Source organism: Sphaeramia orbicularis, chromosome 17 (genome assembly GCF_902148855.1).
Source record: "Sphaeramia orbicularis chromosome 17, fSphaOr1.1, whole genome shotgun sequence".
Lineage (NCBI taxonomy): Eukaryota > Metazoa > Chordata > Actinopteri > Kurtiformes > Apogonidae > Sphaeramia > Sphaeramia orbicularis.
In genome coordinates this window covers 3,103,080-3,120,369 of record NC_043973.1, presented here as the reverse complement: position 1 = coordinate 3,120,369, position 17,290 = coordinate 3,103,080, and the positions used below count along the sequence as shown (strand labels likewise).

Here is a 17,290-nt window from a genome sequence, read left to right as displayed (position 1 = left end):
TCCAGAGCGCAGAGAGGAAAAGGGACAGAGTGAGAAACACTGAAGAGACAAAATAAAAATAAATAAATAAATAAAAAAGTGGAGACAGATTTATTTTACGCACGGGGAGAAGAGGGAAACGAGTGGAAGAGGAGAGAGGAAAAAGAGGAAAAGAGGCTTTGGAATTTTTTTTGTCTTCCCTAAACATTTCTTTCCTCTCATCAGTTGGGCTTCTTTGACTCTCATGACTCACAGAGGATTCCAGTTCAGTTCATCTGCTCGGGAGGAATTGATGGTGTCTTTTCGGGGAAGCAGAGCCGAGGGGAGGAATCTGAATGCGCTCGGCTGAACCATGCCAGCCTTGTGGATCATAACTTTGGCGATCACTTCTGTGAACCAAGGTGAGAGATGTTTGTTCCAAAACGCACTCAGCGGGTAAACAGCAGAACACACAGGCGCCGGAAAGTTTGCTGGTTTTCACTCCTTGTTGTGATTCTTGTCTTGTGTGGAAGCTCTTTGTGGGGTGTCTTTGAGTGCGGGCAGTGTGTGGGGTTTTTTATTTATTTATTTATTTTTTATTATTATTCCCGTGCGTCTGGAAATGTGTGCGCACAAGTGAATGTGCTTTGTTGTTATGGGTTTTTATGCTGGCGTGGACATCATCATCAGCATCATCATCATCATCATCATCATCATTACAGCCCACGGACGCCGGAGGGGGGACAGAGCCGTGGGGCGTTCAGGGGTCTCAGGCTGAAAACGAGACATAAAACACTTAAGGCGCACTCCTCTGCGCGAGATGGAAAGCATCCGCAAACGACATTGCTTTGACGTGACCTTTGAAATGAATGCATGAGCAGATTGATTTGCTTGACACAAACAAACGCAGAAAGTGTGTTAAAACGCACGCACGCATGCACACGCATACAACACTCACACACCACACTGCGCATATCCTGCCACCCGTGGATGATTGATGAGGCGAGGATCCAGCGCACAGTCTGGTCGCCGGGCTTTAACATGAGTCACACCGGATCAATTTCCAACACACACGAGCATTCACACATGCGCCACGCACGCGCCAGACACGTGCACTCCTCTAATCTGTGCGTGATTGGAGAGTAGCGCAAGTGTCTCTCAAGAGAGAAAGTGTGTGTGTGTGTGTGTGTGTGTGTGTGTGTGCGTACGTGTGCGCGCCTGGAAAGAAAGGAAGGGGGAAAAAGTGAATAGAGATCAGTGCGTCCTCTTCTTAGCATGCAGGTAGAGTCTCTCCAGCGCTCGTGCCCGTGAGCGCGGCCCCGTGGCAAACCAACGTGCAGGTGCCAAGAAAAATTCATATTTTAGCGGAAAGACGGAGACATATTCAGTGGACTGGAGGAGAGCCCCCATTACTAATATTAATGTCCCTATTTATCGATTACCTTGATAGATTGCCGTCACACACACACACACACACACACACACACACACAGGCAGAGTGTGTGCACTGGTGTGTTGGAGGTTAGACAGGACTCCACAGACAGAAGGTGATGAATGGAGGTGGTCTGATGTGAACTGTTAAAGTGTGTGTGGACTGGCCTCAGCACCTGGGACCCCAGCCCTGCAGGCCCCGGGTGTGATGGACCATGGATGATGATCCGCCAGGACAGGCAGGCAGTGGAGCGCTCAGACTGGAGCAGAGCTACCACCACAGTAGAACAGAACAGAACGGAATGGAACAGAATGGAACACAACAGAATACAATAGAACAGAACAAAACAGAATCAAACAGAACAGAACACAACAGAACAGAACAGAACAGAACTGAACCCAATGGAACAGAACACAACAGATCAGAACACAACAGAATCGATCAGAACATTGGTAACTTCAGTCTAAAACAGTGTTTCCTTCAAACAGATGACAGTAATAAAGGCTACACTGTATTTTTGTAATTGATTAATCTATTGATTATTGGATTCAATTTGATTTAACGGTTATTTCAAGAGGTGAAAAAATAGTAAAAATGTCAATCAATCAATCAGTCAAATTATTTATATAGTGCCAAATCATAACAAATGTTATCTCATGACTCTTTACATATAGAGCTGGTCGAAATGTGAAACAGACTGGATCTGTTATCCAGAACCACCTGAAACAACAACCACAAAAAGTATAAAAGTCAAAGGTGTGTCAGTAGGTAATCTGTCAGCTCAGTCTGAAACACATTTAGATCCAACTGAACATGGAACTAACATCCAACTGAAACAAACACACACTCAGATTTAGAATGTTTGTGTTAAAGCTTCAAAGTTTAAAGGAGGAAGTGATGGTTCCAATAGAGAACAGTCAACATAAAGACATTTTCTGTCTTTTTGTCGTCGTCTCCTCAGAGCTATGCTCCATGTTGTTTGTGTTGATCCTGGTGTTATGTGCGTCACTATAAACATCCGTGTGAAACACAACAGTGGAACCAATGTTTAACAGCAGAGAAATTAAGGAAATGAAACTTTGATTCAGGAAAATTGCAAATGAATACATTTTTTTTTACTTGATTTGAGCTCTACTCTGTGACATTGAGTTTGTTGTAGCTGTGTGAAAATGTAGAGGATGTAAAGCAGATGAGAAAAGTTAGATTATTCTCATTACTCAGACTTGAACATAGCAGAGCAAGACGCAAGAAAAGAGCAGAGGAGAACAGAAAAAAGAGGTGGAAGAGTCCGCAGAAGCCCAGAGGTGCAGCATGGACGCACAGCCCCAGTGGCTGAATTATTGTACTTTATCTTACTTGGTTTTGGTGCATTCCACATCACTCTGCTCAGTACTAGAGATCAATTTTTGTGCCTTTAAAAAAGAAGAGAGAGAGAGAGAGAGTAAAAAAACCTACTCAGAGCACAGCTCAGTAGACTGTTTCTGGTTCACTGGTGCAAGCTGAAATTCAGGTTGATTCAGGGAAATCGATTCAAAGTGAGTGCTAGAGATCAAATGTCCAAAATCCCCCCCCACCCCCCCAAAAAAACAAACATCTGAAGCTCCTTAAAGAACCCTTCCTGTCATGTTATAAGGCAGAATGAAATACTGAAAACATGCTGAAAAGATATTTGAAAAAACATATCCTCCACCGACTGACTTTTCAGCCTCGCAGACATACTCTGCTTCCCTAACAGTCCACGTTCAGTCTTTGTGTGCTCATGGTTCAGATTTTGCCTCTAAAACACAGGTGTTAAACATGCGGCCCGGGGGCCAAAACCGGCCCAAAACCGGTGGGCCGGATGAAAGTGGGCAGGATGAAAGTGCAAAAATGAACCAGAACAGTCCAGGTTGTCCAAATCCTTTTGGTTCAGGTTCCACATACAGACCAACGTGATCTCCAGCCAAAATAACAACACAATAACCCAGAAATAATGACAACCACAAATTTCCTTTGTGAAAAATTATGTGGAAAAAATTTAAGTGAAAAAAATAACATTACACCGTGAAAATATTAACATTTACAAAACTATTCTTTCACATTAAAATGCAAATAAATACATAAATATAAACAAAAATGAACAACCTGAAATGTGCAATTGGAACAATATTCTGCCTGTTACTAAATGTTTTGTGCATTTATGGATCCACTGTGATCTGCAGTTGTGTTAATAATAATAATAACAGATGGAATATTGTAGAAATTGTTCAAATTTTAGTTCCAAACTCCAAAATTTTAACAATATTCTGCCTGTTACTAAATGTTTATGTAACATTGTGTGTAATGTACATGTATAAATAATAAATCAAGGCATAATATTGTTAAAATTGCACTAATTTTTCAAATGAAATTTCTGTTTTTTCAGGTTATTCACATCTTTTTTGTAAAATGTAAATATTTTCATAATTTAATTGTTTGGGTTTTTTTGGGGTTTTTTTGTACTGAAACAAAATGAAAAACTTGGATTTGTCATTATTTATAGGCTATTAAGTCATTATTTTACTGGTCTGGCCTGCTTGAGATTAAACTGGGCTAAATATGGAACTGAACCAAAATGAGTTTGACAGCCCTGCTCTAAAAGCTCCACACTAGATCACAATAGTGCTGGTAGATATATTTACGTATATTCATATTTTTGGTGAGGTCATAGAAGCCTTATCCATTCAGCAGGTGAATATGAGACATGATAAACCTGTTATCAAAGTCAAAGATAACAGTGAACAAACACTGAAAAATCCCTTTCCTTTAGAGGATTTTAATAACTATCCACTCTACAGGGGCGCAGCGGAGTCCCCATAAAACTATAGGTTTAATCGCAGAAGAATCTAGTTGTCAGTGAGTTTCTGAAATGTCAAATGCGTGCTTAGCTTTCTGCTGCAGGAATGTATTCCATAGCTTTGGTCATTTGTCATAGATTTGTACCAGTTTCCTTCTGTTTTTCATGAGAAAGGGTGCACATTTACTCCAATCCACAAAAGCTGAACAGTGACATTTGGATTCATTTAGTTAATTTAATTCAGCTTTTTGAGATTAGAATGTTTGAGAAATGGAAAATACACTCGTATTTATATGTCAGTGCTGTCAATACTGATGGATGAAATTAGTTACTTACAGGAGTTGACCAAAAACATTGTCTATACTTCTTTCTTAAATGTAAGTATTCTCTGGTTTCTGTCTTTTTGTGGTAGTCAGCTGAATTTTGTTTGGTTGTGGTTGAAAAAAAAACATTTGAAGACGTCACTTTTGGCTTTGATTGACATCAAACTAATTGATACTTGATAACTGATAGATTAATTTCCAATAAGCAATGAGAGATTTGTTCATTTCCGTCCTGCCCTGTCCTGCCCTGACGCCAACCAAGGTTATAATAGCTTTGGATTTTTCATTATAGTTTAGTTTTAGTTAGTTTTGACTTTTTTTTCTCTAATTCAGTTAGTTTTAATTCGTTTTTAGAGCACGTTTGCTAGTTTTGATTAGTTTTCATTTTCTTCTAAATGCTTAGTTTTAGTTTAGTTCTAGTATTAGTTTTAGTTTCGTCGTATCTTTTCTCTTCTTCTCCATCGTAATCAAATAAATCCCAGACAGGACTCTGCTGTTTTCTCCCAACTTTAGTTTCCATGTTTCCTGGGAACGAGAAGACGACTCTAAACAACATGTGATGAGAAGTGATAAACCATGAAGTGTCGTATGGTGCCGCTAGCTAAAACTGCTCAAGTGAAATAAATCGATTTCGTATCAATCCGACATTGACAAAGACGAAAACGAGGGGAATTTTATCTATAATTTTTATCTGTTTTAGTTAGTTTTGTAAGCACACAATACAGTTTCAGTTTTCATTTTTTCTTTTATTTATAGTTTTTATTTATTTCAGTTAACAAAATGTTTTTTTCAATTCTAGTTTTCATCATTTTGTTAGTTTTCCTTAACGATAGTAACCTTGATGCCAGCACCAAGCAGTTGAACAGTGAAATTTTCCATTTGGATCTTCATCAGGTCAGAAAGTTTGACAGATGGAAAAGACATGTATATTTATATAAAACATGCACCAATAGCTGACGATAAACCAACATACACTGTAAAAAAAAAAATCTGTAATTTAACAGAATTTTTACTGATTTTTCCTGTATTTTTAAGATACAGGAAAATATCAATGAAATGACAAAAATAAACTGATTTTATTTTTCAAATGTAAAATAACACGAAAAAACTGTAACTGGATATACATAAAATTTCCATTTTTTCAAATTTTTTCTTTTATCACAGAAAAATAGTTAAGATACATTTGCAAATGTATCATAATTTCACAAATATTTCTTTTCTATTTATGAGATTAAACTGTTAATTTAAAGTTTAATACTGTAAAAAAAAAAAAAAAAAATAAAACAAGATAAAATTACTGACAATTAACCGTCAAAGAGGTATTTGTTCTGTAAGTTTAACAAGACATCTTTGTTAATTGACAAATATCTTGTGTAATTACAGGAGGTTTCACAACAAAAAAGTTGAATAAATGTATTTTTGTGAATGTATAACATGTATAAACACTGATAAACTGTCCAAATACAGTTTTTATCAGTGGATTGGACGACTGAGTCTCATTGAAAATTATTTATATATATATTTATAGGTAATTTGATTGTTTTAATACACATAAATATTCTTTATTAAACATTAAAAAGTCAAAAAATAAGCAAAATCTCATGTAAAGTTAAGGCAACAAACTGTATTTTAATTATGGAAAATTACCATATTTTTATGGGATGGTTATTTTCCGTTATTTAACAGTATTTTTGTGGCACCCCTACTGCCGGAATATTATCGTTTTTTAAGGTTTTTTTTTTTACAGTGTATCACTGAAAGAGACTCCACACTTCCATTCATATCAGTGATTAATTACTCAGGGCTTAAAGGAGACTCATAAATCTACTGGTATCAGCAGAACTTTGATCAGATGTTGGTCAGTGGATGATGTTAGGCTTCACACCTGGAAATGCTTTGAATTTGAAGGATGCACCGAGAATAATCTATTTGTATGATTTAGTGTCAAATTTATTAATTAATTGCTCTGACTTCAGTGTTCGGTGCTCAGGTGTAGTTTAGACGTTTTTTCAGAGGTGATATTGCCCAGTTAATTCCCTGGTCCCAGTGCATTATATCAGCTTTCGATAATCCACTATCAGTCATTCTCTGCTATAGAGCGCTGATGACATGCGCTACTGTTCTCCTGTTTCTTTGAGTGAACAGAAGACAGACACAGAAGCTGAATAGGGCTGAAACAGTCCTGCAGCGCTGAAGAACAGAGTGGAGTCGAGCCGAGCGGCAGATCAGCGTCTCCAGCTGAGCCGGTGTAAGCCTGTAAATGTGATCAGAGTGAATCCGTCCCCTACATGCAGCAGCTGCAGCGTAATGTGTGTTTAGCCTGTTTGGACTCTTCCAGGTGTCTGCTGCTTTGTCTTTTCTCTGCTGACAGCTCCGACGGACTGTCTGCTCCGAACAGTCCTGATTTACACCTCAGTCCGGCGCGTTCCCGCTTCCCTAACATCTCAGTGTGGTTGACCGCTCAGCTGCGTGGGGGCCCCTGTAATTACTATCCGGCCCTGTGTGCACACGCTCATATTCAATGTATACGCGTTGGAGTCTGGCTGCTGTGTGATCTGACTGTGTGCTGCCAGTTCAGGTCTGGCCACGGGCGAGGAAGCCTGTTTCTCACAGTCAATTCTTGAACAGCACTTTTGCCTGAGCTGAACATTTTTGCAGCCTGATCATGCAAGCAAAGCAAGCAAAGCAGTTCTTGCACTGCAAGCACCTGTCCCATCGTTCTCCTCGCTTTTTCACACACACACATACGCTTTCTTTTTCTCCCTTTCTCCCCCTCTTCCTCCTCCTCCCACTCTTCTCTCCCATCACAAGAATAGAGCAGAGGCGCAGATGTAAAGAGACAGGCCAAAAGACAGAGAGATGGAGGCAAAGAAAGACGAAGAAAGGAAGAGACAGCGGGGTTCAGTCCTAATCTGTTGACAAGGGGGGATGTTTGAGGATAAACAGTGGCAGAGCAGGAGCACTCAGGAAACACAGGGAGAAAGAAAGAGAAGGCCCTGTTGGCTCACGTCTCTGCTTCCACAGCAACCCAGCTGGACCATCAAAGTTTGATGTTCTATGCCAGCACAAGTTCACACCCAAAGTGGGCTCCGGGGCAACGAAAAGGCATCCGAGAGTCCTCAGAGTATGAGCACAAAACAAACATGAGGGTCCCTGTGTAAAAGGGCATTGGGATACACCGGGAGGAGTGTCACGACCTGCTGTTACCGCTGTTTATTGGATCATAATCAAAAACAGATTAGCGATTAATCAAATGATCTCAAACAAACAACACAATAAACCTGTGGCTGTCAGGGCCCCTGAAGGTCGCATGCCCTGGGGCTGGGGCTTTTAAGTGCGATAAAAACACACTCATTAAAAAACAACAAAAGAAACATCTGATCCAAATAAAGAAAAATATTAACTAGTGTGATTTTTGTACCATCAACACTTTTTATCATCCACCAGGTCACGAGTAGAGGTTCAATTTAAGCCTCATTTGAAGTGATGTAGTTCAGGTTGTGTTTTAACCACATGTTAAACACTGGAACAAGGAGATGCTCCTTTTCAAATTAAGTCTAATACATGCTTAGACTTCCTCTGTTACAACCTTAACCCTAAGATAAAGTTCACTGAAAAGGTCATGTTAAAAGGTTAGAGATGTCCTGTCACATTTGGATTTTATTAGCCAAAGGACATCGTAGACAGTTATTTAGCTCAGCGTGCATGAAAATGACTAACACTGATACTAGATTTTATACCAAAAAATGCACATATATCTGTGTTTTTAAAATGTGAGTAAACAGGCTAAAAATAGGCAGCTGACTCCACTGCTGCTGCCAGTAGATGAGTTTGCCTTGGTTTTTATTTTGGTGTGTCACATTCAACATAGATGCAGGAACTGTAGATTACCCTAAAAGAAACCCTTTCACCTCACTGTTTGCCAGTGTGGCATCTTGTGCAAAACAAAGCCCCTATTTTATGTTGTTGCTAATGTAATGTATAATAATGTTCCTGGCTGTGGTGCATGGATGCATTGTTAAAATGCTCCATTTATCATAGCATTGTGCTGGAAAAGGACTGAAAAACTGGGGGTTCATCTGAATTTTGTCATCATTCCTGAACAATGGCATAGATTTGATTTACACTCCCACATGGACGTATATGCGTACACTTGCAGAGATTTTTCGTCAAACTTAGGCACAAAAACAACACAGCTGGAGTTAGGAAAAGGGCTAGGTAAGGGGTTATAATACGAAGGAAAAAGAGACAAAGAAACTAACAGAAAAACAGTCATTATTTTCAACATAAACAGGACATGAACTCTGGTCTGGTGTTTAAGGGCGTTTTCACACAGCGTACTCGAGTCTGTACCGTACTTTCATATGTTCACACCTTTCCCGCAGATGATGCATTCAACAGGAGCATACCGCGGCCCATGCTCGAATACGAATGGGTGTTACAGGGCTGAAACTGTAGGTGGTGGTTTGGAGGGAATTCTGTCACTATCCTTCAAGTGTGGAAGTCAGAAGAAGACCAACCCTTCCCTATCTGCTATCCTGTTTGAGACACAGAGAAGCAGACCGACCTTTGTTGTCCCTGATATCTCACCCAGTGGTTCGGTTGATAAGGCGAGCCACATGGCCACATGGATCCAAGGCTTTTTCAGGAGACAACAGGAGCGCCGTCTATGGTCTCATGGTGATTAACCCACTTCCGTTGCCGGAATGGTGATTAGGTCACTTCCGGTCCAGGTACAGATCGCATTCACACGGCAACGTACTGTGCTGGACTACGGGCAGTCCAGACCCAGAACTACCTTCTCAACTGGACTCGGGCATGGAACAGTTGCATTCACATGGATAAAATTAAGCAGACTTTGGGGTCCAGCGTACTCGGATATGGACTCGAGTACACCCTAACTCATACAAGTGTGGTGATCCACAGCACATGTTCCAGTGATATCAGTTGGCTTGCGTCGCTTTTCCTCTCATCTTGTACTTATATGACCGCCATAGGGATGTAAACATGGGTCATTTTAAGCCCTTTCACGTATGGATCCATAATGCTTCTGTCGTGGTGACATTAGGCAGGGATGTGGTATTTCCATCTCAGCTGATTGGTACTGGAGTCGGTAAGACCTGTGACCTTGGCAGTCTGGTTTTGACCTGGGAGTTAGTGGCTGTTGTTGTAGACTGTACGCTTTAATATTCAAGACAAAAATATATTAGTGGTTTTATTTTTGTCCAGTGTGAAAAAGATAGAAGAAATGTCATAACATCAGTCAGATCATGGGTGACTCATAGTAGGGTGAAGGTTACAGTCAGGGACGTTTTAAGCCAGTGGTTCCCAACCTTTCTTGGCTTGTGACCCCATTTTAACATCACAAATTTCTGGCAACCCCAGACATTCAAAACGGAGACTTTGTTTTTTTTTGCTAAAATTAATTTGTTTTTATTTGTAATATTTGCTATACTATGTTACAAATAAATGATAATTTTAGAGGATACTTAGTCTATATAATGTATATTATTGTGGACAGAGGCAGTAAAGCCAGGTGTAGATTACTGCACAAAGTGAGAATTTGATTTTCCTTGGTCAGGATATGTACAGTCAGTCCAGCTTGGATTTACAAGGCTGACAATTAATACTGAACAAACAAGAACTCAAACTATGAATTATGAAAGAGCTGCAGCATCTGAAACTGACCACAATGAACATTTGACAGATAAGCAGTACCACAGTGCTTCAGTTTCAGCTTCACAGTTTGTCATGTCTTTTATGGATCGGGATTGTCTCTGTCAACTCACCGTATATTTTTATTAGTAGGGTTGTTTTTTTTTGTTTTTTTTTATCAATTACTAGAAATTTCAGGAGACCCCATTTGAATTCCAGGCGACCCCATGTGGGGTCCTGACCCCAAGGTTGAAAAACAGTCTTAAGCACAGAAACTAGAGGATGTTCCCTTTCAAATGAAGTTTAATCCATGCAAAGTGGCCTTACATTCCACTGTTATCCCCCTGACCCGAATCCTAGGAATAGGTGTAAGGCCAGAATAAATGTATTAAACTGAATTTGAGAGGGAACAGCTTCTAATGTCTGTGTTTAGCATGTGGCTGAATCCTAATTTATAGCCCCCCCCCCCATGCAATCTGCGGGATATATAACGTTAATAATCTGCTCCTGCACAGTATATTATTCTCAAAACAAGATCAATAAGGCTTTAATGGCCAGACATAAGCTTGCAAGTCTTGGCTAGATCAGGAGTTTTTGCAGTGTGATGAGTATTTTTTTCTGCATGAGTGGCCCCAGGATGAATCAGCCTTGGTCATTACTGCCGTAGTGCACTGATCATGCTATAAAAGTGATAAAAGGTTGACTGGCTCTCTAAAAATGGCTTGACAGGCCTTGTTTTAGAGGGGGAGTGGAGGTCCAAGGAACACGATGACAAGTTAAGTGTGTCTGCTTCAACCCTAAAGGCCCCCCCGGTACCTGACAGATCTGATATCCTTATGGGGTGGGAGGCTTAATGTGAGGTGACAAGGAACTGCGATTAGAATAAATAAATAAAATATCTGCCACAATTAGCAGCCGCTTAATGAATCGCGATGCCCCGATAATCTAGTAATCTGCTAAAACGACAGCAGAGAGTCCCCCTCCAGCCCCTCCTCCAGTGTCCCCCCCCTCCCCCCCTTCCCCCCTTCCCCCCTTCCCCCCTCCCCCCCCTCCCCTCAGCTTGCCTTGTCTGAGGGGGCTGATGTAAGTGAAAGACTGAGGAGTACGCAGATCCGAACAGAGAGCGTCAACTGGTATTAGGTCTGACACCCATCAATCTGGCTGATATGTCAGCCTGAATGAGGGAGGAGTAGGAGGGATGAAGAGGTTGAGGATGAGGAGAGGAACAAAGAACGGGAGGAAAGTCAAAGAAGAGAGGATGATGAAGTGCAAAACAGAAAGAGGGCAATGAAGGGGGTGCAGTGGAGGGAAGGGAATGCACAATGCAGAAAAAGAGCCTGAGTGTAGATGAAGAAAGGAGAGAACAGAAAGGACAAAGGGCAGAGGGAAGAACCAGGAGAGAGGAGGAGAAGAGGGATGAAAGGAGGTGAGAGGAGAGAGGGAAGAACCAGGAGAGAGGAGGAGAAGAGGGATGAAAGGAGGTGAGAGGAGAGAGGGAAGAACCAGGAGAGAGGAGGAGAAGAGGGATGAAAGGAGGTGAGAGGAGAGAGGGAAGAACCAGGAGAGAGGAGGAGAAGAGGGCTGAGAGGAGGAGAAAGGACAGAGGGCAGCAGGTGCAAGAGCAGAAGGATGGAAAGGAAATATTAAAGAAAGGAGAGAAGAGGCAGGAGAAGAGTGGAAGAGGCCAAAAGGATGCAAGAGGAGAAGAAGAAGAAGAACAAGAAGAAGATGTGGAAGAAGAAAAAGAAGAAGAGGAAGAGGAAGAAGAAGAAGACCTGGAGGAGAAGAAAAGAAAGAGGAGGAAGAGGAATAATAATAAGAAGATGACGATGTGGAGGAAGAAGAAGAAGAAGAGGAACAAGAAGAAGAAGAAGAAGAAGAGGAAGACGAAGACGAAGAAGAAAAGGAAGAAGAGGAAGAGGGATAATAATAATAAGATGAAGATGTGGAGGAAGAAGAAGAAGAAGAAGAAGAAGAAGAAGAAGAAGAAGAGGAGGACAGATACCTCCTGGCTGTGATGGAGCAGATCATCTGTGAACTGACTGTTCTGAGGACAGAAAACTAGCAGAGCTGATGAGGCCCATGAGGAAAATGTTGGGGTCATCGGAGCAGAGCAGAGCTCTGATTCCAGTGTCATTAACAGCTTTAATTTTTGGGTTGGTTCTTTGTCATTTCCTTGATCAGTTTTCTGTGGGGGAAAAACAGGAGTATGCAAAATTAAAGTACTATGTAGAGTGTAGTATTTACATTCTTTTTTATGTAGTTTTCTTGATGTTAGAATACTTCCACTCCACCTGTCTGCAGGGCATGTGTGAGAGTGTTATTATAGTGTTGGGTGTTAGGTCAGTATTTACCATGAGAGTAGAAATGACTCCAGTGGGAGACACTTGGTGATACATTTACTTATACCATGTATATCATTTTACAGACATCAGTTATTACATTTGAAACTCATAAAGACTCAAACAACCACCAGTGGTCAAAAGAATCTGCTGATCTAAAATATAAACGGTTGAATCATTAATCCTATAAATACATATGAATAATTGGTGTAAAATACAGTTCTTCATCTTTTCATGGTAATCAGATATGACCCATTTGGACGTTCAGAAGGCTCTGTAGTTACCGTGGAAACACCATCATCTTCTACACCACTGATTCAACTGTAAAACCCATGGAGTTGGATCAGTGACAGTGGATGGACACACTGGGTTCAGAGATTTAGCTGTAAAAGTCAGTTTTTCTTCAGTTTTCTTTGTTTTGATATAATAACCTTTGAATTTGCTTTTATGAATCAGTGAATAATGATCATAAAATACCTAATTTGCTCCGAAAAAATGCAAAATACAGAGGATATCATTAGGATAAATGCCCATTAATCACATAAGGAATGTTAGATATAAAGAAAAATTATTTGGAAGTCAACACAAAAATAATTCTGGGTCTTTAAGGGTTAAACCATAACTAAGTTATGGATGTTTGTGACTGCTTCTTGTTGCATGTTTCCGGATGAAGGAGATTGTAACTATCAGGAAACATAGTGATATTCTGATGATTGTTCATACTTACCAAGCTTATAATAGTTTTGGAATTTTCATTATAGTTTAGTTTTATTTAGTTTTGACTTTTTTTTCTCTAATTCATTTAGTTTTAATTCGTCTTTAGAGCAGGTTTGCTAGTTTTTATTAGTTTTCATTTTTTTTCCAAATGCTTAGTTTTAGTTTAGTTTTAGTATTAATTTTAGTTTTGTCGTATCTTTTCTCTTCTTCTCCGTCGTATTCAAATAAATCCCAGACAGGACTCTGCTGCTTTCTCCCAGCTTTAGTCTCCATGTTTCCAGGTAGAGTGGGAATGAGAAGACGACTGGAAACCACAAGTGATGACAAGCGACGGCCCGTGAAGTGTCGTATGGTGCTGCTAGCTAAAATTGCTAAAGTGAAATAAATCACTTTCGTATCAATCCGACAAAGACGAAAACAAAGGGAATTTTATCTATAATTTTTATACGTTTTTGTTAGTTTTGTGAGCACACAATACAGTCTCAGTTTTCGTTTTTTCTTTTAATTACAGTTTTTATTTATTTCAGTTAACAAAAATGTTCTTTCAGTTCTAGTTTTCATCATTTCGTTAGTTAACGATAATAACCTTGACACTTACTGGTGTGTTGTTCTGCACATGTTTGGGACAGAATCTGCTAATGATTGGTGGCAGTAATCGTCACAACATTTAAGCAGTTTTCCCATTTTTATCAAGGACAGAGGGAGGCGAAGGGGGGGGGGGGGGGGGGGCGTAGAAGAAGAGAAGGGATTTGGAAAAGGAGGAGTGAGCCTCAGTGTGAGGATGGTAATAGTGTAATAGTAATGCATGTGGGAGAAAAAAAAAAAAAAGAAGAAGAGCATGAATGCAGGGTCAGGAACAGAGATTAATGTGTTGAACAAGAGGATGAAGAAGGAGGCCAATGAAGAGGAGCAAATAGGAGTCAAAATGGAAGGAGGATGCAGGGGGAGGGTACTTCCAGGAGTTATTTGGAGAAAAGGAGGAGGAGGTTTATGTGTCAAGGGGGAAGGAGAAAAGAAGAGCAGGGAAGGGGAGAGTCAAATGGGGAAGGAGGGGGAGGAATAAAGAGGGCAGGAGATCCATTTGGGGGAAGAGGAGGTTAAAGGATGCGTGGAGACAAAGGAAGCAAATACTAATAGAGGAGAGCAGATGCAAAAGGAGGAGCGGGAGCGAACGGGAGTGAAGGAGGAGGAGGAGGAGGAGACCGGAGCTGGGGAGCAGAGATTTATGTGTGGAGAGGGTAGCAGCGGCGGAGCAGAGGGAAACAGCCAGGCCTATTATAGATGGGACTCTCCTGGGAGAGCACGGCCTGGAGTTTTCCAGGCATTTCCAGCATATTTCACCAGTGTTTCAAGCAGCACGCTGCAATGCACAAAAGCACGGCGCCCTCGACACAGTCCTCAGCCCTCCAAGGATAAATACAACGGGTCTCCTTTCTCTGCATGAGTATTCAATAAAAGTGATAAAAGGCTGGAAGTAACCCTTAGCTTCGTCTTCTTTTTTTTTTTTTTTTTTTGGAAGGGAAAGTGAGAAAGCAAACTAGCCACATTCTCCAAGGAGAAAGCTTTCAAAGAAATGCAGACATCAAGCAGAAAAAAAGCACAAAAAGCGTAAAAGTGCTTCCTTTTTATATGAGGGAAAATGTCAACAAAAAGGCCCGCAGATCAAATAGGCCGAGTGTGGAGGTAGTTTATGTTTCTGCTGTTATGTTCCTCTCTCCACATTCCCTCTCTCTTTGTCTGCTTGTGTTTTCTCTCGGTCGCTCGCTCGAGCTTGTCTGAGAGTCTCGTGTGGAGGTGAGAGACAACAATTGAATGGGCCTCCCACATAAAATCCATTCAGAGACATCTTGAGGAATAAGAATGAGAAATTGTCTGGCGCGTTGAATTAAATCAATCTGATCCATTACAAGATCGCTATCACAAGGTTTCCCCTTTTGTCTTTGCCCTGGATTATGCATGCTGCAGGATAAGTGTGTGTGTGTGCGTGTGTGTGTGTGTGTGTGTGTGTGTGTGTGAGGGTGTGTGTGTGTGTACGTGTGTGTGTGTTTGCTTGTACAGTATATAATTCTACACCTGATTTATTGTCAAGCTGAAACAAGAAATTTTTGAAAATGATTCAATTACAGTTTTTCTAAATCAAAGCTTCATTTCCTCAATTTCACTGCCAAAAAAAAACTGGTTCCACTGTTGTTGCATAATTCTTCTTGGTGTCTTTATTGTTCACTAGCGGAATGTGTGTATGTGCATGTATGTGTATGTGTTTAAATGTGGAGCTAAAATGATTAATTGATAAATTGACTCAAAAAAAAAAAAAAAAAAAAAAAAAAAAAAATTCTATTGCAATTTTCCTGAATCAAAGCTTCGTTTCCTTTCTAAACTTCGGTTCCCCTCTTATGTTTCACACGGACACTTATTGTGACACACACGACGCCAGGATCAACCCACAGTTGTATGTTAGTTCCATGTTCAGTTGGTCTAAGTTAGTCAGTTGGATCCAAATGTGTTTCTGACTGACCTGACAGATTGTTCATAGATGTCATTGGACTGGTTTGTCGTTGTTTATGTCTATAGATATTTTTATATATACTTTAATACGGTTGTTGTTATTGTTGTTGTTATGTCTATATAGATATTTTTTATATGTCCTTTAACTTTTATACTTTGTGTGCTCGTTGTTTCAGCTGGTTCTGGAATAAAGAACAAGTTGTTTGTCATTGCCACACGTCCTTTTTTTGCTATTTTCTTTTTTTGTTTTTTTTGCCTTTTCAAACAATTGTTTAATTCAATCAAATCAAAGCAAATAACTGACTGATTAATCAATTACAAAAATCATCGATAGCTGCAGCTCTACTGTAATGCAGTATATTGTGTAACCTGTGAAATGCTCAGGTGATTCATTACTTAACTGACACACTGGTTAATAACAGTGTTGACACCTGGAATGCACTGGAAAACAACACATTTGATCTTCTGTTGGAGGAAAGACATCTGCTCTCAACTAAATCAGGCTGAGTCTAAATTTGGAATCAAACTTTCTCCTCCATGTCAGATTTCTGAATTATGTAAACATGGAAAAAAAGAACAAAAAACACACCAGTTTTCCAGAATTACACCGATGCCTGTTACTGTGCATGAAGATCATTTGTGCTACATTGGTTACATTTATTTATAGATGTGAGAGTCCAGCTTAATGAGGAATAACCTTCAGTATCAGAGTCCATCAGCTTGAGTTTAAATTGTTCCAATTGTTCTTGTGGTTGTTTCAGTTTGGAACCAACAGTAACCATCAGGTTTGGGTTGAAGCCTCTGGTACCTGGGTTCCATTTCAGAAATATCTGGATGAAGTTGTCCACTGTGTTCACCACTTTAAACCAAACTGCCTGGAGAAAAATCAAGGCGTTAGTGGGAGAAGTGAGTTTTAGGTGACATTCTGCAGCTCATCCATTCTGTTCTTTTAACATGTCTTCAACTAGTTGATCATAATAACCAGAATATTCTGTCCCACCTGCACAAATCCAGCTGAGCCTTAAAGGAAACTGATGAGTTCTCCAATCTGGCCCTCAATGGAATCTGCAGCTTTTAGCTTTGCATCACATTGGATTGCACCAGGTTTTTGTTTCAGACATTAAAAACATCTCAGTTTTGATCCTGTACAATTTGTAGAACTAAACTGAAGCAGTGATATGCTGCTAATGTCTCTATATTGACTTTATTTGACTGTTATCTTCACCAGGTCTCCTTTGCAAAAGAGATTTCTAATCTCAGTGGAACTTCCTGGTTGAATAAAGGTAAATAAATAAACTAGAAAAGCCCAGACCTCCGCCAAGGCAGATCAGTGCCCCCCCCAATCACCACCAAAATTTAATCATTTGTTCCTTGTACCGGTATCAACATTTCCTGAAATTTTCATCCAAATCCGTCCTGAACTTTTTGAGTTATCTTGCACACAGACAGACAGACAAACCAACACCGGCAAAAACATAGCCTCCTTGGCAGAGGTAATAAAATAAAGTCTCTAACTCATCAAGAACACAATGATTTCAGATGT

At 40.2% G+C, this 17,290-nt stretch overlaps 1 protein-coding gene across 2 annotated transcripts in view; it reads left to right on the top strand.

The window, feature by feature from the left end:
• Window positions 1–17,290, top strand: part of kirrel1b (kirre like nephrin family adhesion molecule 1b) — a 244,203-nt gene continuing 226,913 nt past the window's right edge. For both annotated transcript variants that reach the window (XM_030159494.1, XM_030159493.1), the window contains exon 1: window positions 1–380. In XM_030159494.1, the coding sequence (XP_030015354.1) occupies window positions 332–380 (49 nt within the window). In that variant the 5' untranslated portion in view covers window positions 1–331. The remainder of the gene's footprint in view (window positions 381–17,290) is intronic.